The following is a 25,101-nucleotide window of genomic DNA, read 5'->3' as shown; positions in this document are numbered from 1 at the left end:
AGCCACGAAGCAGAGGTGCAGATTATCACAAAAAAGAATGGATGACCAGACAAACTACCCCTTTCCATGACATGCATTTTAGAAAAAAACCCTATTTTCCAACACTTTAAGTTGCTTTGTCAATACTGTGCAGGTGTGTGCAAACACAACAGCTTCTGCCTGTGGAACCAGGAGGTCTGGGCTCTCCTGGAAAAGTTCCCAGGACCAAAGCAACAACACCACAGGCTGTGGTGCACTGCCACCAGAGGGGTGGCACTTGCCTTTAGGCACTGGGTGATGAAGCCTCTGTCAGTGGGATTTTTAAGCAGGGGCTGCAGAGAGATTTGCTCATATGGATGCCTTACCAGAGCACGGGCTTAAACTGGTGCTGGTAATGCACCAATCATTCACTGCAAAGCTGCTCACTTCCCTAATTCCTGCTCTCACATCCTGCTGAGTCAAGGCAGTGGAGTAGCCAAGTACCATGTGTGAGTAGCCAAGTTTCTCTACTGAGACACGAATGCTTGGAAGAGTCTGCCAAAACAGTGACCTCAGCATGCCCAGGGAGCCCTTCAAGGACTCAATTCCCCAAAATAAGAGACTTTCCCTTAAAACCCTGGTATAATCTTCCTCAAGAGTGACACCCCTGCTTGCTGTTTGCATTTGTTGCAGCCCATCTCTGCGTCTCAGCACATGTACCCACCCTGCTATGGCTGAGGAGAAGCTGGACCCAAGCCAGCCTGCTGCTTGCTCATGGCCCAACAAAGTGACAGGGGAGAAACCTCATCTCTGCAGGATGTGTGCACACAGCCAAACAGACCGACACAACACAGGCACTGTGTGCCTGGAACAGCAACACAAGGCAGCAAGGATTTACACCCAGTGTCTACCAGTGTCTCTTTGAGTAATCATAAGAAATCTTGCATTCATAATTTTGGTAGCTTTACCTTTTCCAGCTCCACTTTGTGTACTGGAGAACTAGACAATGGCCCATCAGAGTCTACAGCTCCCGTGCAGCTGCTGCACACATCTTTGATAACCTTAGGAGACAAGGCACAACTTATTAATTATTCATAAATACACATCAGAGTGATTAGAAATTATATACGGATGTGAAAGGAGATAGGAAGGAGAATCACACAGACATTTACTAGGCTGGCAGGTGTCAGGCAGGCTGACACTACAACTTCTCCATGCTTCCTCCCTAAGTCTTTTCATGTATGACCTGAAGGAGACATACAGTCTAGAGGTGGAAGGTTTCAGTTTCTAAGCAGACTAAGCTCCAAGGCTCTCCTAAGTGAAGAAACCAGTAGCACTGCTGATTTCCACGAGCTAATTTTGCAATATAAACTCAGCTGACACCACCAAACTAATTTCATTACAATTATGAGAAAATGGGATCCAAGGTACCTCAAGCCAATAGACAAGAGTTTTGTTAGACACTGCACAGATACTCTTTTTTTGCTATCAGAGAACTAATGAAGTGCTGGTTAGCTTAGAGTTAATACTGCACAGTGGTATTTTGGGGCATTTTCGTATTATAACTACACATTAACTTAAGAGTTAAAGGTGAAAGTAATTGTAAATATGTTTGTAGCAAACAGAAATGGCATTTTCTGTTCTAAAAAGTCAAAGAAAAATCTTGAACTGGGAATTTGCCGGTATTTTGATGGAATTCAAAGAACTTAAAAACCTGAAATTACATAAATGTAAAAATACACAATAAGTAAAGATGTTTGATGATTCCCCATGGCCATAGCTACTGGTTTAAGGGTTTTTAAGGGTGAATTACCACCAGCTCATCATCATCTTGAAACTGCTTGTGTTGATGAGAACAGGCTCTCGATCCCAGCTCATGCTGAGTTTCAAACTGAACAATTTTGATGTGGAAACTACTAAAAAGCAAAAGATGGCACTAAACATCCTTTTCCTTTCCCAGCACTTAAGCTCCCTTTAAAGGTGAAGCTAAATCAAATCAAACATTTATAGGCTTGCAAAGACCCTTATGCTACTCAGGAGCACATCATAAATTACAGGCATTATACACCATAAAGAAAGGAAGAGCACCAGCCCCATTTTACAGAGAGAGAACCCAGGAACAAAAGAATGATGAAATCATTCACTCAGTGACACACAAAAAAAACCTAAGCAAAGCTGGCAGATAAACCTACACTTTTATTTCTGAGCTAGAATCTCAAAACACTTCAGCATCCTTTCCTGTCTGACCTACCCTATATTTTGTTCCAGAAACAAGACCAACATTTCATGGCACTTGCTGTCCTTGTAACAGAAAATGTTGATGTATCTGTAGCAGAGCACCTCAGAATTAAGAAAAGCCCTGAACTCCCCAAAATCATGAGATTTTTTCATGTGTCTGGATTTTTTTTTCAATCACTGGTCCTCAGTATGGTGTAAATACACTGCTGTTTTCCTCCTAGGGAAATGTGACTGTACAGTTTCTGGGAACATTAATTTCTGTCTCCTGCATGACCCTGGTTCAATAGCTTATGTTTTCAGCATCTGCTCACACCACACAGTTAGTTAATTTTGGCAAAGGCAGATTGGAATGGGAGTTACAGGCAGAACAGAGGGAAATGATTTGGCAGCACTAACTCAGGAGTATGTGCTAAGTCATGCACTCAAGTAAATCCGGCTCTTATCATACCCCACATATTTAAGGAGAAGTTGAAGTGCTTAATTGGGTTGTAATTAAATTTCGATTTAAAAAGTGACACACTGTCAAAAGGGAGTTGGTGGCAGGATCTAAAGTAAATGCATATTCAAGGGTTCAACACCTCATTTGGTTCAAAAGGTTCACTGGCAAAGACTTGCTCATCACCTTCCACGTGCACTATAATTGTGTTCAATGCACAGCACAGAACTCATTCTCCTCCACCTCACCAGGATGAAATGTCTTTAATATATAATGGTTGCCTGGATGCACTCTCTATAATTACGTTTGCAGACAGCTGCCATTAAAAATCTGGTTTTCACATGCATATAGCTTTAGCTCAAAATTTTAAGGATAAAACATTCCACCAGTATTGCCAACTTGCATCATTTCAATCACAAGACTCAGAAGTTCTTGTCAGTTTTTTCTATGTTCCATCTTCCGAAGCCATATGAAAACAAAAGATTACTATTTTCATTAGAAAGTAATTGTGAGTGAGAGTGAGGAATGGAGTTCAGCAAGCTTTTAACCATTGCAATGAAATGCCTAAAAATATGAATAAATGTATCTCTGTAGCTCCAACAAAAAGGGGAAAAAAAAGGAATCCCCAAAAGTGTTATTTTTAATAAAATGGCATCAAAGGGAAGGGTGCACTGAGAATACCTTGTAATGGCAAATATTCCATTGTTAGCTTAAGTTTTCTCACACATTAGGGAAAGGAAATAATTATCTTTTTCTCACCCCAAATGCCTTGGTACATTACATGTACACACACACAATGTGATCTGCCAGGAAAATCAAACTGAGATCATAAACAGATTATCTATTCAAAGAATAGAAGACCCTGTATTGCTTTGGACAGCCTCAAAGCCAAATGCATTTAAAATAATCTTTTGCTATTCCATAGCAAGAATCTGAAGTACCACAATTACCATTACAACGTCACGATTAGCAGACTTCAGAATTGCCACTTTCAAATGCAGACCTGGAAAAAGCTTCTGTAACCTGAACTGTATTGTTATTCCTTATTTACAGAATTATAGAATCATTTAGCTGGAAAAAAGTCCCAAGATAAGAGTCCAACTGTTAACCCAGCAGTACCAAATGCACCACTAAACCATGTCCCTAAGTGCCACATCTACACAGTATTTTAAATATCTCCAGGGACTGACTCCACCACTTTCCTTGGCAGCCTGTTCCTTTCAGTGGAGAAATTTTTCCTAATATCCAATCTAAACCTCCTCGGGTGAGACCTGAGATAGTTTTCTCTTTTCCTGTCACATGTTACCTGGGAGAAGAGAGCAATCCCCACCTGGCTACAGATTGGTTCTCTCCTTTCAGGGAGCTGCAGAGAACACAAAGGTCCCCCCTGAACCTCCTTTCCTCCAGGTTAAACAGCCCCAGCTCCCTTAGCTTTAGACGTGGGCTTTAGACCTTGAATCCCCAGGTGGATCAGGATATAAATCAGAGTACTGCATTGACTGCAGGGACAGAAGGCATAGTGGAGAAATATTTGTAGGTAGGGAGCTGGAAAGATTCCCTGTCCTGAGCCTCGTGGGCTTTAGACCTTGAATCCCCAGATGGATCAGGATATAAATCAGAGTACGGCATTGACTGCAGGGACAGAAGGCACAGTGGAGAAATATTTGTAGGTAGGAAGCTGGAAAGATTCCCTGTCCTGAGCCATGGGTGAAGTCAGTGGAATTTCAGCCACATGGTGTGTCTGGAATTTTTCTTTCTTTAAAACTATCTTACTACAGAAGCACTAATATTTACTATAAAAAACTTACCTGCATACACCTACAAATTTCTATAATTCTTGTATATCTTATTTTAAAAGACACACCAGGACTGGAGGCAAAATACTTGCCCAACACTTATTCCACATGTGAAGTCAGAAAAAGTAAATTAGATTCTTCTGGCTACTTTAAAGTTCCAAGCTCCCGATAAAAAGCACTGGCTCTGTAGTAAAACCAGCTGCTTGCCAGCCAGTCCCCGCCACACAGAAACCAAACAAATTAAAAAAGTACATTTGTAAAAGTAGTTCATGTAAACATCTATCAAGGAATACGCTGATCTCTTTGGGACCTGTTAAGGAACAAGACTATAAGTTGTCCTGTGCCCGAGGAGCTTGCAGACCTCTCTCCTGGTGGATACCACGGATGAGCTCAAACTACAGCCTCCCTGCCACAGGGCTGTGATGACAGCATTTTGTATCATCTTGTGTTCTCATGGAACTCCCATGAGGAGCTCACACTTCTTAATACAATAGAGTTCAAGACAGAAAGCCCACAGCCTGAGTGCACATTTGCTTTGCTTTATGTAATCCGGCCAGAAATCCAGCCAGCCACACACCCGCTTGTCCCGTTCTGCTCACAATTTTCACAAATACTGGAATTGCTAGGAATGGGATGGACTGTATCCCTTGGCTCTGCCACTTAACTCTGGAATCAGGAATATGGCAAGGCTGAAATCTGCTTAAGTACAACACAGCACAGGGAAAAGGGTTTGGCTCCAGCTGTAAGTCAGTATTTCCCATTCCTGAAACACTCCGTTTTCACTTCTGGAAGAGTACTGACTTTCTGGGACTCTGTCATTTTGGCATGACTAAATCCTCATTTTCTCTTTCTTGTGGACTGTTCCATATGTTAGTGTCAATAACCTCCTCCTCAGGAGAGCAGCAAAACTCCTCTTAGTGTTTTGCAGAGAAGAAATGCCCTGAGGAGTTCACCTAGAGGAAAATCTTAGGCAGGAAAGGCAGAAATTATTCCCATCATAGCCTGCGCTGTAAGTCTCAAAAAGAAACCCCCTTTACCTTCTGTACTGGAGAACATTATTCTCAGGTATCCCTTAGCCTGGAAAGATTAATCTTTCTGCCTTACTGCCATTTGTCTGAGCAAAGTGAGGATGAGATTCTGGCAGAGTAGCAGTCAGTAAGCCTTTCCTTAGTGCCTGTGCATCTCCTTAGGAATACTTTTCTGACTTACTCAACCAAGACAAGCCCTGTATCATTTCTCCTGCATTATTGCCATGAAGTCCATTGCCGTATATGGCTGCTGGATCAGGCAGAGCCCAGGGAGGAGGCACTCCCCAGAGGCTGGGGAGGGAGGCAGGAGGCACTGCTGCTCCAAGGGCAGAGGTGCCCTGTACCAGGGGAGCTGCATCCCCAGCCTGGGTGCTGCAGGGATGCACGTGGCACTTTGGGCTGTGAGTCTGAGCTAGGTGTGATTTAAATGATTTTCAGTCCAAAGCTGTGAGTAGGAGAGAGGAGGAATCGTATCTAATGGTGAAAGTCCCAGCCCTCCTGGGTTCTGCTCCGACTGCGACAGCTCGCGTTTGTGATTTTAGCCAGGAAACCCAAAGAAAAATTATCACTGAGAAAACAAGTAAATAGGATGTTTGTGGTTCTGTATTTGTGGGTGGTTTGGTTGGGTTTTTAAAATTTACATATACATCTGGTTCTTTTAAATAATGTATTGTTTTCCATGGTACTGGTCACACACAAACACACACTGACTCTGGCTCACAGCTAAGCTGGGATCCTCTGGCTCTACCCACTGGCAGAGTTCTGCAGACTGGTCAAAACTCCCACGTGCAGTTTGGGGAGTTCCCTCTGCAGGTGAGGCCCTAAACAGCTATTATGCAAACTCACTGACCTTGCTGTGACTTGAACTGAGGTATTTTAAACCATCTGATTGCACAACAGGGGTGTAATTCCTGGGAGGTTTCATTTAGTTTGCACAGCCTTTGCTGCTGGTGATGATGGGCAGTGGAGAAAGAACCTGGCCCAAATGCCCTGGGTGATAGTACATTCTAAAAGCTTCTTACAAATTAACAAACGCTGCATGGAAATTACTAGCACCAAGTATACATCCCAAAAACAACTTTTTTTAGTCAGTTTTAAGGCTTGACCATTCAGCACTTGATTCTACTCAACTACAAAATGGACATAATAACCTCTTTGGGGAGCATTACATAAGCCAAGAAAGAAATGCTTGAAGTGTAGAAGATCTCTAGCTGGAAATTCCCATAGAAAGCAAAAGCAGCCACACACAGTTTACAGTTACAAGCTCAATTTCATGCTCATATAAACTGGCTAAAGAACAGCTCTGTCAGTAGTTTACTCTTCAGTAAAACTGTCCACATAAAGACTGGAGGCCAGAAGTTACTTGATTACCTTCACTAAACTCAGGACAGTGAAAAAAAGGAGATGTTTTCATAGACTTTCATGAGAGACAACATGCAGTTAATCAGAGAGAAAAACTAGGTAGGTGAACCAGCTAAACAGCCCTACAAGGAATGTTGCAGAGCCTTTGGATGACTGGATACAGTCCCAACCATGGTTTTATTCTCTCTTCAGGGAAAAATATCCTCCTTATTATGACAAGTTCAGAACTGGCTGAGCACTGTCAACCTGACACATGAAGCAATGTCTCCTTATGGCTGGAAGATTCACTGCTCAATTACAGACCCTCAGCTGGGGAGACTGCTGAACAGCAGCAGAGCACCATAAAATGCAGAGAAGTTAACTAAGGGTGCCTAATGCTGGGGCAAAATGAAAATCAAGGCCAGTACTCCAGAACGATAGATTGCATCTCATGCATGATAAATCAGAAATACATTTTTGCAAGAGGAATGTCAGGAGGAAGAGAAGGCCTTGGCACCAGTCACTGTGACCATTTCCTTCTACACCGTGACCAGTCTTCTACAACAAGTTACCTCAACTTAATTTCTTTGGCATCCATGTATTTTTAATATTGAGTGCAGTTTTCTGTGGCCTGGTCTGAGGGTTCTGCACACAGACTACATTCATCCATACAAACAAAGCCACTGAACAAGCATCCTCTTGTAAGGTCATGGTCTTACCAGTCCTTTTATTTTTAATGCAGTATTTCCCAGGGATGCTGACAAATAAGTGCAGTTTTACCAGTCTGTTGGATGTGCTGAGACAAACAGGAAAATTTCAGACCTTACTTGACCACAAAAGGGTGCGCAGATGCACATATACTCAAGCACGCATGGAAAAAGATCATTTTTGGGTTAGAGTGTGTAACTGCACATATTTTTTTCATGTACATTTTTGTGGGAACATTTTAGGACTCAATTCTGGAAAATTCCACCACTTTTTGTTGCCCACCATATTACTGAGATGATCTCAGCTCTAGCCTGAATTTATACTAGCTTTGCTCCTTCCTCTGAAATCCTGACAGGCTCTTTGGTGACATCAGCTATCTGTTTTCATCAAGCGTTTGTTAGCTGGTAAATCTGAAACTCCCTTTGTGGTTTCCAGTCTAGACTTCAATTTGCACTATGTTTATCAGTTGGGGCTTTTTTGGTGTCATCTTTACAAAAAAAAAAAGGTCTAAAGTATTCTACATTGATTTAGAATTTTCTTCCAATAGATACTTTAAAATTATTTACTTAATAAATATATTCTGAACTGATTATATACATGAATTGGAAAAAAAAAAAAAAAAAGATTGGTTTGGCTTTCAAAGGACAATCTGGTCTCCAAAAACATTTTGAGCTTTTTAGGATGAAGTGTAAAGCTTTAATGTGACACTTAACGTTTGAATTAATGAGAACCCATTGCTCCTGGGTGATAAACAGCTGCAAGTGGCACACACTGGTGCAGTATCTTTGACCAAGAAGGCTCTAAAAATGTGGTTGCAGAGTCCTTTCTCACTGGCAGTCTCTGGATGTGTCCATGTTATTAACTACAGAAATCACATGTAAGGGACAGAGCACTGGGAAGGACCCTGGCCCTCTGACTGACAGGCTGGGAAAGCTAAAAGCTCCCAAGAAGCAGTGACCTCTTTCATAGTCTAAGAATGTCTTACACAAAGCCACACATGATTTTCAGAAGCTAATTTTGAGTAAAATTTGAATGATCCAAATATAACTGCTTATATAATAATAAAAAAAGTCCTTAAATTTTGGTGTATATTAAAAAATACAGAAAGCAATGCTTATGGTATTTCTCAAAGGCCATACTTCTTTTGGAAAACACTGGAGCTGCGCAGATCATTTCTGGCTAGTTGTGGGAAAGGCAGTTTGCACTGCAGAAGCAAAGGGCTGAAGCAGCACTGAGCACTTGGAAGTTGAGTACAGTAACAGTGCCATGTACTTGAAAGATTTCATGAATAGAGAGCTTTGCAGCATGAAGGAGCTAAATAAAGTGCTGTCAGACTGTCTCCAAATGCTTTGCAGACACACAGAATACACAACTGTGTGAACATGCAACTGCACAAAATCCCTCTTTTTCTTCTCATTTTGAAGCAGCAGGAATGCATCTGGGATATGGAAAAATCTAGTACTGCTCTGTCTGCCTGTGTGGGGATGCTTTATATACAATTTAAAAAAACAGAACAATTTTTATGAAAGAACGTCTGATAGATGCCAGTGAGCTCAGTATTACTAAACCCGAATTTAGAACAACACAGGAAATAAGGGTGCAGTTTCTATGATCTAATTACAGCGGAATTCCCTTGGAAGGGAACATGACTTATGAACTTCTCTTCATTCCAATCAGTGGTTTTGAACTGCTAGCTGAACTAGTGGGACACTTGCATGATTTTAAAACTTAGGACAAGATACTGATGTTAGAAGAAGGCTAACAAATACATGGCTGGGATTAGTTGCCATTAAAATGACAATAGAGAATTTTCTAAGCCAGGATACAAAGTCAGAGTCAAAAACCAAACACACATAAACCTCAAACCCCCAAAAGGTATATTCAAATATTGCAAAATAGGAAATTACAGATTAATTTTCCATTTAGTACATTAGCCCACAGCAGAATTTATACCGCTTAAGCTGCATTTTATGTCTCCCTCTTCTGCAGAAAAACTATCTGCCATCAGGAAATTCCTATGTGTTTAATTCAATTGTATTTGGGGAAATACAATTTATTCTTAGAAAAATAAGTACCATATAAGGTTACATCAGAGCACAGCATGGAGAATGCCTGATGAGTCTGATGCATTCAGACTAATACATGTATTTAAAAGGCTGGATTTCAAGGTCTTAAAACAGTTGCTACTGCAACTTCAGTGATAGTTTCCCACACTACTTCACTGACCTCCACCTTTGAGACTGGCAAAGTCCAATATAAATACTAGTAATCTGGTTAGGATCTGTAACTGCAGCCCTTGCCTTGGGATTTTTCCATGTTTGCAGACACTGAACAGAGAGGAATGGAAGATGACAAAATCCCATTTTCTCCGAAGTCTACATTCGCAGGACAAACCATAACAGATGATACGCTGCTAAACCAGAATTAGGAACTTGAATGGCCTTCAGGAAGCTGAAGGATTTTTCTCCATTCAAAGCCATTCAAATAATCTTTTTTAAAAGGTGACACCATGCCAAAAATAGTATTGGTGCCAGCTGCCTCCACCTGAGGGAATTTGAACCTTCCACTCACCGTGACTGTGCCTTAACCACCAAATCTTTCTGGAAAATGAACTGGAGATGGAAGGGAATTTGCCACCTCTCCTCTTTGTGCCAGATTATTGTGCTATTAGTAGTGAAAACCATCACAGCAGCAGCACTGGGTTAACCCTGAGGAACTGCTTCGAGGCCTGAACTTAAAAGTCTGTATTTCTGCAGTCCCAAATTAGATGGGATTTAAGTTGTCTGGATTTGGGTGGAAGTTGCTGTCTGTGTCTCAGTTTGTAACAGCAACTGAGCAATGTGAACACTTCATGGGTAGAAAAACTCCTGGTGAGAAATCCCCCCTTACCTTTAGCCACTGTTCTGCCTGCTCTTTGCTCTGCACTGCCAGAACCAGGGCATCTGCTCCTTGGTGAGAGATTTTCAGCTCATGCTTCTTCTTTTTGCTGTCTTTGGGAATATAGGTGATACTGCAGTCATTCAGGAACAGCTCCATCTGGGGCTGCTGGTCCTTGGAGCTTTTGTAACACTAAATAAACATAAGGGAAGTTCCAGAGTAAGATACTATATTTCTGAACCGTGGGGGAAAGCTGTTATTACATAGAAATGCTATATTTTTAATTCATAAAATTTCAAATATATTTTACACATCCCTTTACCACATACCACAGACTTCAGCCAGAGCAAACTCATCCACTCTGTAAAGCAAAATTACTTCCAGACTGACAATAATAGATGTCTTTTATTGCAGGACAGGTAAAACATATGAAGAGCATTAAGTGTCTCTGCATTATCCTTATGACTCAACCTTGACCTTGATCAGGTAGGAAGAGGGTGATTTAGGATATCTGTTCACATGTAGCAGCAGAATAAACTTGCAACTTAACAACTTTAAAGTCCAGACGTTTACCTTGCTCTTCAGCATATAAAGGCAAATTTGCATCAGTGCCTACACGCTGCAACTGCAAAGACACTGGCACATGCCTTACTCACCTGTTCATTTTCTTGAGATAAGTAAAAAAAGCTTCATGGAAAGTGGGTAAAATCAAACTTTTTCAGTTAATACAGTCTAATAGTCCCTGCACAAATTTCTATGACTTCATTTTGTAAGCTCCTGGCTACAATGATGTACTTACATTTCTTCCCTCATCAGTAAACGCTGTCAATGAGCAGCCATTTCCTGCTGGGTCACTGATGACCTGTTCTCTGCTGGAACTGCTGATCTGAAGACAGAGGGCTCCCTCTTTACATCACTCATCCTACAGACTCCAGTCTCCATTCCCACCTTCCAACCCAGCACTACAGCTGAGGCTCCCAAAGAACAATGTTTAACTCTCCATACAAATGTCCAGTTACTTTATATACTTATGTAAATTGGGCTTTCACTCATACAAATAAGCACTAAGGCCAAAAAGACATCTGATAATAAAGGGGTCTCTGATAATCAGTAAGATTAACTAGTATCTGCATACAAAGAATAGCTGAGCATTTATGTAAACAGAGAAAAGCACATGAACTTCTGCACGTCTGCAGCAGTATTCACGCCAGGATGCAACTGACTGGAAGACAATTGATAAAAGTATGTTATAAACACTAAAAGTTAGGCTGAGCAAATACAGCCAATTTTAAACCAGCCTCTGCAGATCACTGACAAGCCTTCCCTCTCCAAAGCCCATTACACCAAAGTTTCTCCAATTTGGTCACAGATTTTTAATTAGCAATATTTTAAAAAATACTAAGTTTTCAAGCTATGAAATCTGGAATATATACAACATTATTCACTTTAAGAACCAATAAACAGCTTGTAATTCCTTTTATATTAATCTAAATATTTTATTTAAAATTATACATTGCTAAAACTGAAGTATGTATGTATTAAAAGACTTTAAGTGAAAAATGAGTCCCTAACGGACTTTAAGTGAAAAGTTATTCCCTACTAAAAGTTATGTCTAATGTCTAATTCTGATTAAAATATTTTTGTTTTATGATGACAGCTGCATTTATGACACAAGCAATTACTAATCCCTAAGAACACATATTTGTTTTACTTGCATATCTCATAAGTTAACTGTCCAAGTCCTCCTTCAAACAATAAACCAATCTTGTGTAACTTGGTTGTTAGACTCCTATTGTGACTTTTATTTTCTTAATCCCATTATAGAATATGAAAGACGATCCCTATAAGGGGAAAAAAAAGCTTTTCGGACCACACATGTGGGTAAAGGAAATGAAAATATAAAAAAATAACATATTTTTATATGGAACAGTAAATGTAATTGTAGAACAAATGCTGTATGACTTCAGGGAAAAATCTCTTTCTCTGTCTCTTTCCTTTCTTCAAGCTGCTATCAGATGGTGCTGAAATCTGATATGATACTGATATATGGTGATAAAAATGTGCATCAAGGATAATGGCATTATAAGAATATAATAAAAGCTGAATCAGAATGAACTTTTTTTTTAACATTTAAATACAGGAGGGTACAAAAATTAAAGCCACTGCAAACTAGTAAATTCATTCCAAGTGTATTTTCAGAAATCTCTTACCTCCATGTCTTATCCTGCTATTTTCTATACTGCCATAAGCACAAATGTACTTGGAAAGCGAACACACCTAAACTACATTGTACCACCTAGAACAGAGAGGTTCTACAGAAAATGTTCTATGACCTGTTAACCAGCTTTTAACACTGGGGACAGCGCAGGAATTGTTATGTAATTAGGCTGGAAGCACCACATCAGAAGGCAGGAGCACCGAGGACCCCAACTTATTGATTAATATAAGTATTAGTTTGCTCATAACGACACACAGTAAATGCTTCCCTCAATTAAGGTCTCTTTTCAGAAAACAAAAATGCATCTGTGAGCAGATAATTCATGGAATCTTTCACTGGTGCCTCCAATGAGAAAGAAGCCTAACAGATTTGCTTAAGGAATAAATGCATCCACTTGTTTCTGTCCCTTTTATAATGCAGCTGTGCATCATGTGAATACTGCATCATAATTACTGCAGAACAGATGGCAAAGGTTTAGTTTAAAGTGTGTACATTACCACAGCATATGCTGCCAAGTGAATTCTCAGTCCAACAAGGGACTTTTCTCTCCAGCAGTCTGATCCAACAGTTCACACACAGAGCTCCCTATGAGATTTTTTTGTCCGCAGGGAATGAAAGACTGGATTTACAGTTTCAGCAACTATTTTTTTCCAAATTAAATATTTTAGAAGATAATGGGCCAGATGTTCGTTCCAATATCAGAGAACTGCTGGGGTTCAAGCTTAAATGAAATAAAAATCAAAAGTTCTAAGTGGTGAAATGATACACTTATAATTTCAGTGCTTTTCTGCTTCTTGGGTAAATCATGACCAAACTCTTTGGTAAGGTTACTGCAGACTTGGCCACTGTTTGCAGAACATGTTCCAAAAATCAGATTCCTGTGAAAATAAATACATCATCTAAAAGGTACAAAGAAAATATAGCTAGCTGAAAATAAGAATTACCAGTAGTTTGTTTTCTTTGATAACACACAGTAGTTTGGTCCATTGCCCAAATCGTTTTTTTCTAAGAAGGAAGGCACAGATTTTGGCATCCTTCACCAGATCCATAGAGGCTTCCTCAGAAGGCCACTGATGTCTCATTTTCTTCCCCTTTCCATCCTCCTCTTCTTCATCATAGGATTCATAAGAGCTGCTCATGGCATCTGAGTCATAATCTTTAATAAAAGTGTAAAAGTGTTAGGTTAAAACACTTAACCATGAAAGCACACTGAAATTACTGAAAACCTCAAGAAGGTTCATTTTAAGCAAAAGCTTTTGAAAGTCAGCCATGAACAACTTACTGTTTCAGTGCTCAGTAATATCAATGCATTACTTTAATTAAACATAAGATACTTTGCCAAGACCCATACAGACACCTTGTGAATATTAATGGAACAATAAGCTGGGAATACATAGCTAGAATTTTAGGTAGTGTTTCATCAGCTTCAAAATATTATTTGACAGATAGCTTCACTTTCTGTAATTCTTTCACACAGAAACATCTTCATCTTGCTTTAGTACATCACAACGAGAAACAAACACCCCATATGGCAAAGGCCGTAAGAACACATTATGGGGCAGGATCTACCCACCATAACATTTCATATAATTCCCAAACACAAGTAAGTCATACACACTCTTCTTTTCATCTACATGCAAGCACTTATTTACAAACCAATTACAGGGACTTGGGAAAGTTACAGTTATTTCATTTTCATGACTATGTTCTGCAATTTTCTTCAGTGCTTGTTTACTTTTACAGGTAAGACACATGGTATGTAAGTCTCCTTGCTATTAATGACATTACAAAAATATTCCATGGGAATGTTTACTTAACATAATTATATCTATCCCAATAGATGCATTCTTGCACTTCTTCTACTTCAAGCACTTTTTTCTGTTGTCTTCTCCATCTCAAATACTCCAAACAGCTAAGGTTACATCTTTTAATGTACTTTGGTAGTTGATTTTAATTACCACACAACTGGATTTAGTGGACATATTGCATGAGTAAAGATGTATTACTAATTGCACAATCGAATTTAAATACAAATTCATTACCAGTGAAGACAGGAATTCTTTTAACACAATTTTTAAGATATGACAAAGTTCAGAACATAAGAAGATATAACAAAATCTCAGCAAGTGAGATGCTAAGTCACACTAACAGAGCTTTAAATGTCTGGAGATTTATATATACACTATATATATGTGTGGGTGTATATATATATATGTATATATATACACACACACACATACACTTAAATTATGGAATTATTAATGAACTTTTAAGGCTGATATCCTAAATATTTTTATGCATTTAAATTGTTAAGTACAATAAGAAATCAGCTTCATATTTTGTCTTGTTTTTCCCTAGGTGATTTTTTAGCAGTGCTATTAATATTTGCACAATTAATATTTTTCTGCCTGAGCATGGCTCTTGTTTAACACCAAAACCCAAGTCAGAAGCTCACTGGGTTACAGGGTGTAGCAGGACCACCCTGCAGCATTTCAAGGGAGGAAATAAAGAGAAGAGTAATTCTGCTGCTCTTCTAAGTCCATATGTTCTTTCATTTGCTTTCCAGCACATGAAATTCTTTCTTACCTTGAATTTCGTAGGTTAATTAAAAGCTGCTAGATAACATCAGTTTGTGCAGTATACAGATAAATAGTATTTTAGTTTTAAGGTGACTCTTATGCATGTTTTAAGAACAGAGAGATAATTTAAAATAATTAAAATGGCTATAAAATAGGGGAAGATATGCCTTTAATCTTTGGACCATAGAAAATACAGATTAGTGATAAATCAGCCCTACACAAGTAATAAATTACTCCAGCCAATAAAAAGCAGCAAAAAGATGGTACATAAATGACCCTGTGTAAAGGTCACAGCAGTCATTGCAGTGATTCATCAGGGTGCTCTCAGCACAGCTCCACTGGAGAGCACAGATCTTTGGGGAAGTATTTGGGTGTGACAAAGAACATTTGGGTGCTGCAGAAGGACATTCTGGTAGACAGCCAGAGGCAGCCTCTGCGTACTGCCCTGAATGAGTGGTCACAAAACTATTGCCACGGCCATCACACATGGCTTGTGGGAGCTGCTGTGACAATGCGTCAGCAGAAATGCTGCAAATCACATCTTTCCAACAGTTCCTTTTTTTTTTTTCCTTTTTATTTGTCTATTTTAGCAAGCAATTCAGTGTAATAGAGTTAGACAGCAGGCAGATGTGCAGGTCAGTACCAGTTTCTGAGACCTCCACATTCACAGTGTGATCAGTTTAGAGGGTTTACTCTGGGCAATATTTAACTCTGGACTCCTGGTTCAGTGCCCCCATTGTCTGTGGTTTAAAGCAGTCTGAAATGTTAATGGCTAATTTGGACCCTCTGTCTGCAATAGCTGCTGAAACCTGTTTATGTGGTCCTCACTTGAGTACTAAGTTTAGTTGTCTCTAAAAGGAGCCTGGTTTGAGCACACCGAAACAGTTCTGCAGACCAATCCAATGCACACCAACAGTTCTGCAAACTATTTCAATGCACACCAAAACAGTTCTGCAGACCAATCCAGTGCACACCAAAACAGTTCTGCAAACCCATCCAATGCATGGCCAGCAAGGATAACCAGAACTGGCCCAAACTGTTAAAAGTAACTCTTATGACACATCACCACAGCACCAACAGAGATGGAGTATTTGAGACTGGAGAGATCTCAAATACTAAAAAAGCTGAAGGACACTGGAGTTACCAGCTGCTGAGAAACTGCCTGGAAATATCTTACTCACTGGAAGTGATGTACTCAGGAGCCTTCCCAGGACTAAGTGGCACTGCCTCTTCGTAATAGCCTTCAGGAAGGGAGGATGTTGGCAGTGGTGGAGGCCCATTATCTGGTGGCTAAATGAAAGAAAAAAAAAAGAAAAAGTGATTACAGACCAACAAGGTGTTAAATTAAACACGGACAGAACATCTGCTCATGATCATTGCCAATGCAACCAGCTTCATAAACCCAGCTCTTGTGACTGTTCCTTACATTAACTATCTCTAAAGGCAAGGTTCTGGAGGGCTCATTTAGATGCTCTGCAAGGTGGCATCTATTAGATGAGAAGCAAGCCCAAATCTCAAGTTCCTCATATGCTGTTATAATTAAACAATAATAAGTAAAGGTTGAGACTTGAAGCAGTAAAGCAACTTAATTATGCTTCATAATTATGCTGATACATTTTTAAATATATCATTATTGTCCAGACCTTTACCTCTAGTCATGATAAGGAAACAAAACCTTTTTGCATGTCCTCCAAGTGAGTCCTTTTATAAACACTGTAGAATCCTACTTGTCATTGCTGAGGATGGCAAGATCAATGTAACAGCTACATTAAAATATTTTTTCTCTACAACAGCATTAAGTGGTAAAAATGTTGAAAAGATACAGTTCTCCATTTAAATCTAATAGGTCTATGTAGGAAAGAGATTTCTATGCACTCTATTTCTATCTAGAGATTTCTAGACCACTTTACAGTGTTAAGGCTAATTCATTAGCATTTTACACATAAAATAAATTATTTTACACATAAAATAATTCACATTAGAGCAGCAAACAGCAGTTTGGTTGGACACTGTAGAAAAGTTAAATAGCCTGGGCTGGCAGAGACTAAGGATAGAAAATTAAGCCATATTTTCACGATAGGTGTTTCTTCAATGGCAAATCAATTCTTAATATATATATTAATGTTTATAATGCTATTTCTACATAGTGAAAAGTGATCTACAAACAAGGAAAAGTTTGAAAAATCAAGAAACTATTACATGATAAAATAAACATGTCAAATAATAGGTCAAATTCTAAAATGCTTCTTTTAAATATAAACCTGTTTTTAATTTAAAACTGACCAACTGGTGGTATGTTGATATAATAAACATTTTTTATAATGTTGATAAAATAAACAATTTATAAAAGTAAATTTAGTACTCTGTGACTTCTTCCATACGACTTTACTGTTCTATTTCCTTAACAAGTACCCAAACAACTGTATTTTATGGAACTCATTCATATTTGCCCCAGGTTTTTAGTTTCGTATTTATGTGTAACAGAAAATACTAAAGCCTTTTTTTCAGCAGCAGTAGTTTATTTCATGATTGCAAAAAATTAACTTGCAAGCAGAATTGCATTTCTGCAGTATCAGTTTTTCAAATTTTTTTTTTTTTAATGGAGTGACAGAGATGCATTGGTGTTTGTCTGCACTGGACTGATCCAGTGTAAACTAAGGGAATAAAGGGAGATACTGAGTGAGAACCTGGTCAGATGAAGACACTTTTGGGCTGTACCTCAGGGGGCTGACCAGTCTAGCAGAGCTTCTTCCACATCACACAGATGAGGCCACAGGGACTGTGCTCCTCTTTTGCTTCAGACCTGAAGTTACCTGGGAGGAGCCTGAGCTTTAATAACATGTGCCATTACCTGTACTGAAATTACTTCTGTGGGCACTTTCAGGGCTGGATTCATCTTTGAATATTTCAAAGCCAGACATCTCCAAATCTCATTGGTAATTACACACCTACACCAGTCACCCAATTCTTGACACCATCACCAAAGGAGTCCCACCCTTAGAGTGCTCTGTAGTCAAACTGCTATGAAGTAGGGTATTCCACCTTGCAGGTGAGTGCTTGTGCATTCCCAGAGTGCAGGAAGGCAAGGAGCTGGTGACTAACCCTGCCCTTCAGCTCATCCAGCATGGACTTACCTTGCACACCAAGTAAAATGAGAAACTTTTTCATGAACAAGAACTGATTCACGACTGAACACAGAAATTCCTGGTCAGACTGAAATTTACACTAATATTACTTCTATTAGCAAATGGTACAGTCAACTTCTTATGTCACAATCCATTACAAATTACAGCTGGCAATTACTGTTAACTATAATGTGAGCCAAATGGGATTTCCTCACAGACCAGATTTGCTAGAGAAATTATCTGTCAAAGATGCAAAATAAAGAAAAAATATTACTTTTAGTGTAGTGATCCCATAATTTTGCTGAAAAAAAATCAAATTGACAACCTGCACATCACGACAAAATAAATGAGTTTTTCAAGGTTAGCTGCTGCTGTACAACAGCCACAAGGGACATTAAAAATTATTACATGTTCATTGCTGTCAGAAAATTGACAGCAATTATGAATTGCTGTACACATATCACCTCTGTGTAGCCTGAAGTGCAGACACAAGGGGCAGAACTGCCTCCAAAGAGTTGATTTTCCCCCTTCACACAAGTGGGCAGAACCTTGTTCTTGTTAGCTGGGGTCACAGTTTGTTCCTGGGGCAGTATAGATTCATACCACCCTTTTCATTAGACAAATTAATTTCTTGGTCTAGCCTTAAACCATTTTTTCCATCAGGTGCATACAATATATGAAATTCCTATCATTATTGAACCTCATTCACCCAGGAAATATGTGTTCTGAGTCATTCCAATTTTGACTTTACACAGCACCGAAGTTTCAAAGCTGTATTTTATCCTGGGACAAATGAGAAGCTCCAATAAAGATCAGGAGAAAAAAACAAAAATCCTTGTTTTTAGATGAAATGTTATTCAGAAAGAAAGAAAAAAGGAAATGAAACACAAATGGTGCTTGTCTGATTTCGACCCTGCTGGAGCACCAGTTACTTCATACAGCTGGGGCGGGCTGGGCTGTGCAGCCAAGGTCAACACAGATGGAATCCATTGCTGAATTAACTGGGCCCTCCTCTCTGAAATGCATTTTGCAGTGCTTGCCATAACAAAGTTGAAAACAATTATAATTTTTTTTTTTAAAGGGAGAAAGAGAAAAGAGAAACATCCAACATTATAAGACTTCTGATAAAAGTGGGGCTGCTTTAATATTAAAAAAAAACATAACTGATTAAACACAAAATAAAATCTCACTCAAATCTGTACCATGAACAACAATATCTTTTGGCAGCTATGGAGTTTATGAGTTTGACCACCAAGACACGTAAAAACATATATGTGTGCATTCTGGTATCAGTTACTAATGTTTATGGTTCTTTAATGTTTTTACTATTGCTAGTTGTATTGTTTCATTCTTTCCACTCAGCAATTTTTAGTGGAAGAATTTTGATGAAGTTATGAATTAAGTATTTATTCAATAATTTGTCTATAGTTTACCTGAAAATATAAAAAGGCCATAAACCCCACAAAATTATTTACATATTCTGTAAAGAGATTAAATAAAAAAAAGACCAGAACATGTGTAGCTTGAGTGGTATCAGGAGGAAAGACTTGGCAACCTGCAAAGAAGGCATCAGGATGTCTTTTCTCCTTTTTATTTGTTTTGTTCTGCTTTAATGAGAGGCAACAGAGAAAAAAACCTAGAGAATGTTGCCACTCAAGATAAACCACTTCTCTCAGTCACAGGAATAAGAACTGAGAAAAGAAATTGACATTACTTTTATCTCCTTGGAGGAAAAGGGACAAAGCTGTAATATATTGTCCAGAATAATAACAGCAATAACGAATCAGTACTGATGAAAACATTTGTCAGGTCCTGGGTTTGAGACCAACTGAGAGCTGCTTTAATTGAAACCAAGAAGCAGATGAGGTGATCATTACACTGCAGAGTTGAGATCTCTGATGAAATTAGAGACTAGATTGTGCACGGGATGCCCAATTCCAGCTGACAGGATTGATTGTTAAGAGAAAGAAACAAAATGGTAAAATTTGTTATCGTACTGGACTCTGAAATAGACTTGTATGGACATTTTAATTTAATGGTATATTATGATCTTCCCCTCCACCTGCCCACCTGTATTCCACAGACCACAAATAAAATCTTTCTTACTTTATCCTAAGAGATACTCTACTTTATTTCCCCCCTTCTGTTCAAGGGTACTGAGCAAGATGGGCAGTAACTTTTATTTTACAGATAGTCTATCTGATAATCTGGTAACAATATGGAAAGCAGTCTGAAAGACAAAAGAAAATGTATAGAGGCCTGAGGATATAAAATCACTTCATACCCCAATGAAGACTTACACTCAGTAGAAAACAGAAAGAAATACCTTCCTTTATGCAGTGATTTAGGATGTGGAGATTCCAGTGCAAAGCAGTGAGTTTAGCAGAGCTTGTCAGTAACCTGTGCTGCAGGCAAACACTTACAGCTGTGTTACTGCATCAAGCACCAGTCTGGATCCAGATCATACACAGCCCCTCAGTGCTGAAGGCAGCAACAGGAGAACAGAAAAGGGGTCACACGCTGGGCATGTCCAAGAAAGCTGCTCAGGAGCCAGCAGGCAAATTTGGGCTGTCAAGAACAAACTTTGAGACAGGCAGATGTCATTTACTCTGCAGCAAGCTTAGACCTGACCTCTGCACAACCCCACTGCATCTTCAGCCTGGAGGCAGGGGGAAGAGTATGCACACATCTATGATCCCTAACTCCACATGTGCAGAAATGGAAACTCCACAAAGCAAGATGAACCAACAAACTGGGTAAAATGCAATTCACAAAACTACTGAGCATACATTTCAATCAGGCTTTTTTTTTTTTTTTTAAGACTGTAAGGGTTGGAAGCTGGGCAGTAGTACTTGCCATGCACTTGGTATGACAGCTCTTAAATAAATTCAAAATTCTGCTAAAGAGAATTCACTATTTACTTCCAGCAGTTGAGGAGCTGGATGGACCTTGGATTTATTCAGGACAAAAGTGCTGACTTTGTGGGACATTAAGATCATTTTAAGCTGTGCAATATTAGCCTGAGGGTACACAAGGAAAAGCTGAGAAATATTCTTCATTTGACCTCTGCTTCTTATTCTAAGTTTATTATTTCTGAGCTTGTCAGTTGGAGACCACAAAACTGGGAGCCAAGTAACGTGAACGAACTCTAGCAACTTATCTTCCCAGCTTCTGAGCACAAAAGGCAGCAAAACCAGATAGAGAGCCACAAAGCTCAACTTTTTTAATGGAGTAATCCTGCCAGCCCCACCAGAAGGGGGTAACAGGGCCATTTGATGGGCTGCTGGTGTAGTCCCACCTGACCATCTCTGCACATGCAGTTATTGCACACACCTCTACAATGCCAGTGCTACCAGGGAAAAACCCCAGAAGGAACTCCCTGGAAAACCAACAACCAGAGTTTGACATGATGGGATGTCCAGCAATATGAATCCCATGAATAGCAGAACTGGTCACCCACCAGTGCTGAACAGATGAGGGCAAGGGGGAAAGAAGTGGAAGTGATCATCAGGCAGAGGATGAGTATAAGCTCAAGTGGAGCTTTTCCTTAGGAGGTGATCCTGAACAGGGATTTAAGCAGGTTTAAAATTAAGAACAGCAGGCACACATGGCACCCTGTCCTCCAGGGAGTGGAGGAACATCTGACACAGCCTGAGAGCGTGTCTGCTGACTCGGGGGTGAATGCATAATTAAAGGTATCACTGGAGAAGTGCTTAGTATGTACAGTGACTACAAACAGATCACAGCCTCAGAGAGCACAGCCTGATGATGGGAAACAGATCTGAACAGGCTTGCTGGTATTAAAGAATGAATCAGGGCGTCCTATGGCTCCACGGTTTGATCTGAAGATTGTCTGGAGAGCATTTACACCTGTACCTCACCAGGAGCTGAGTTACTGTTTCACAAGGTGCAACTCATCTGCTCAGATACTTGAATAACCACTTCACCTAAGAAACAGGAAGGCAAAGATGGCCATGAAGAGGACCAAGGGGACACAGTAACAGAACAACACAGTACATTGACCGAGTAGAAAACCCAGTTGGTTCCTGCACCTCTGATGGCACTGTCAGTCTGCGTCCAGACACACATTGTCTCAGTTCTTGATGCTGTATGTAATTACATACATATTATTTGAGATAGTAAATAAAACCAAAAAGACTGGACCATGGAATGCACCACTGAAAGGACAGGGAGCTGGAAAGAGTTACACCCAAACTCTGTGGAAGACTGGAGTGAAAATAAACTCCTGACTCAATGGAAGGAACAGAAGGTCTAACAAAATAATTAAAAGTGAAAGCGAATGAGCCAGAAACAAAGACAAGGTATTTCTGTATCATTCATAATTTATAATAAAAGATTATTACACAGCCAGTTGGAAGCATCACTCAGACAAAACAATATACTTGACTCATGTCAAGCAAAGGGTCTGTGTGCACCAAGAAATTAAATGGGCTTTAATTAATGCTAGGGAACACTTTCATACATATTACATGAGAAAGATTAATCTGAATTTTAAGCAGCATGGGGCTCTCAGTCAGAGCTGTTTATTCCGAATGTGTTCAAAGAAGTGTCTGTACTCCCCAGAAAAGACAAAATCACCTTTCTCTTCCAGAAGTTAATAAACTCATCCAAGTGTGTGACATGACAGTGAGGACAAGGCAGTACAGTGATAAAAGTGTAGGCAATGCCATTTCCTCTGGAACTATATTGTCTAAGGGCCTGAGCACTGCATCCAATTAAAACAAGAGGAGACTTGGTCCTTACGGGCCTAATTCCTTCCCCATGTACTTGTGCACAGAACATAAATGAGCGTGATCAGGAAAGCAAAAAAATGTGGTCCCTAACTATCAACACAGGGATGGGGTTTTATGGACAGGTATAGCACAGAAAGAAGAAATTAAAATCTGAGGTCAGAAGTGTGAGCATTCTACAATAAATGCTGGGACAATATCTTATGAAATTTGTGGCATTAGTAATTTAATACTTTTCTTGTAAAAAGGTCAAAGATCATCAGTATCTAGGTAAAAAAAAAGACAAAAGGTAAAATAGCTTCATAATGATCATAAAAATAATTTGGTAAAGGAGTTCAATTCTACGGTAACTCATCCAGTTTAAATGTAAATCCCAACTAAAGGCAGCTGAGAACAGCTCATTTTGGCAGCTTAGAGGAAAGTTTTGAAATATGGTGTTGTGTATTGCTATAAAGGTATACTATAAATTAACTGAGAAGGTAATTGCTTAAACTAAAACTTTTCTGTGGTACCATTTGCAAATGTGAAATAAATCATCAACAATAATTCACCAGTCTCAGCCACGGAAAACTGAATTGGCAACTAGAGCATTCTGCAAGACATTGCTAACACAAAAAAGAGGTGGTATACATTTCTTCATCCTTATTCCTTATGCAATGCCATATATTGTCCACAATCCCAGTGTGCCCAGGTGGCCAAGAAGGCCAATGGCACCTGGCCTGGATCAGCAATAGTGTGGCCAGCAGGACCAGGACAGGAATTGTCACCCTGTACTCGGCACTGGTGAGGTCACACCTCAAAGCCTTTTGGGCCCCTCACAACTAGAAAGACACTGAGAAGGGCAACAGAGCTGGGAAAGGGTCTGAAACACAAATCTTACAGGCTGAGGGAGCCAGGGGTATTTAGCCTGGAGAAAAGGAGGCTCAGGAGAGACCCAATTCCTCACCTGAAAGGAGGCTGTAGCCAGGTGGGGTCGGTCTCTTCTCCCAAGTACAAAGGACAAAATGTCACAGTCTCCAGTCATGCCGGGGGAGATTCAGGTATTAGGAGAAATGTATCCACCAGAAGGGTGGTCCAGCACTGAACAGGCTGCCCAGGGAAGCAGTGAAGTCCCCACCACCGGAGCTATTTAAAGTCATGTGGATGTGGCATGTGGGGACACAGTTTAGTGTAGCTTTAGGCAAACAGCTGGACTCAATGATCTTAAGGGTCTTTTCCAACCTAAATGAACATTCTATGTTCATTCTATGTTCAGACTGCTGTTCTGGTCACCTATGATCCAAGTACATGATCCTTATAGCAGGCACTTGGGAGAAATACTGCTACCATTCCCTAGCATTAAACCATAGCTCAGAATGAAACTGATAGAGCCTTCTTATACACAGTGGAATGAAATGAAACCTGAGGGGAATATGATTGGGATTACAAAGGATATCTGAAGAACAAATACCATGGTGAGGGGAAAAGAACTATTTAAACAAGCAAAGACTGGCAACGAACACTAGGATGGTGGAACAACTTTAAAATTGAAATAGTGGGTTAAAGAAACCTAAATCTAGTGAATAGATTTTAGTTGGCTTCTGAAAGGGTTAATATTTTATCATGGTCTGCAGTAAGAGTAACTCCACTGATAATTTAAAAAGGCCTCTTTACTTGTTTCTTTATTATGGGAAAACTTGCTCAGACCTGTTCGAGCTGAAGATATAGCCAGCTCTGAATGAAACAAATGAGTATTTGCTAAATTTATTTTTGTGGCTTTCAACTCTTCTTTTGACTCTGCTCCAGGAAGGAGAGAACCTGAAAATTAATACTGTCTTAAGATCATCTTTAAAGAGAAGCAGAGAATAAAGAAAACAGAGAAAAACAACTGGTTTTCAATGTTAGAAAAAAAAGGTAGATGAAACAGAGATTCCCACATGACACATGGACCCCTTGCTTCTGTTATGGCCCTTTTCTCAAGGCATACTTTAGAAAAAGCTCAAAAACTGGCTTTTTTTTTTTTTTTTTTTTTGCAATGCAAAGAATGATTAGCATAATTAGTTATAT

The 25,101-nt window shown here is 39.5% G+C and overlaps 1 protein-coding gene across 2 annotated transcripts in view; it reads right to left on the bottom strand.

Moving 5' to 3' along the window:
- Positions 1 to 25,101, bottom strand: part of AFAP1 (actin filament associated protein 1) — a 111,060-nt gene that overhangs the window by 27,114 nt on the left and 58,845 nt on the right. For both annotated transcript variants that reach the window (XM_041458432.1, XM_041458423.1), the window contains exons 4-7: positions 16,361 to 16,469; positions 13,545 to 13,756; positions 10,395 to 10,574; positions 927 to 1,019 (exon numbers count right to left, since the gene is read on the bottom strand). In XM_041458432.1, coding sequence (XP_041314366.1) covers positions 927 to 1,019; positions 10,395 to 10,574; positions 13,545 to 13,756; positions 16,361 to 16,469 — 594 coding nt within the window. The remainder of the gene's footprint in view (positions 1 to 926; positions 1,020 to 10,394; positions 10,575 to 13,544; positions 13,757 to 16,360; positions 16,470 to 25,101) is intronic.

This window comes from Pyrgilauda ruficollis, unplaced genomic scaffold (assembly GCF_017590135.1).
Source record: "Pyrgilauda ruficollis isolate IOZ18807 unplaced genomic scaffold, ASM1759013v1 scaffold1, whole genome shotgun sequence".
Classification (NCBI taxonomy): Eukaryota; Metazoa; Chordata; class Aves; order Passeriformes; family Passeridae; genus Pyrgilauda; species Pyrgilauda ruficollis.
Note: the sequence above shows the minus strand (reverse complement) of the source record. Positions and strands in the feature narration are given on the sequence as shown.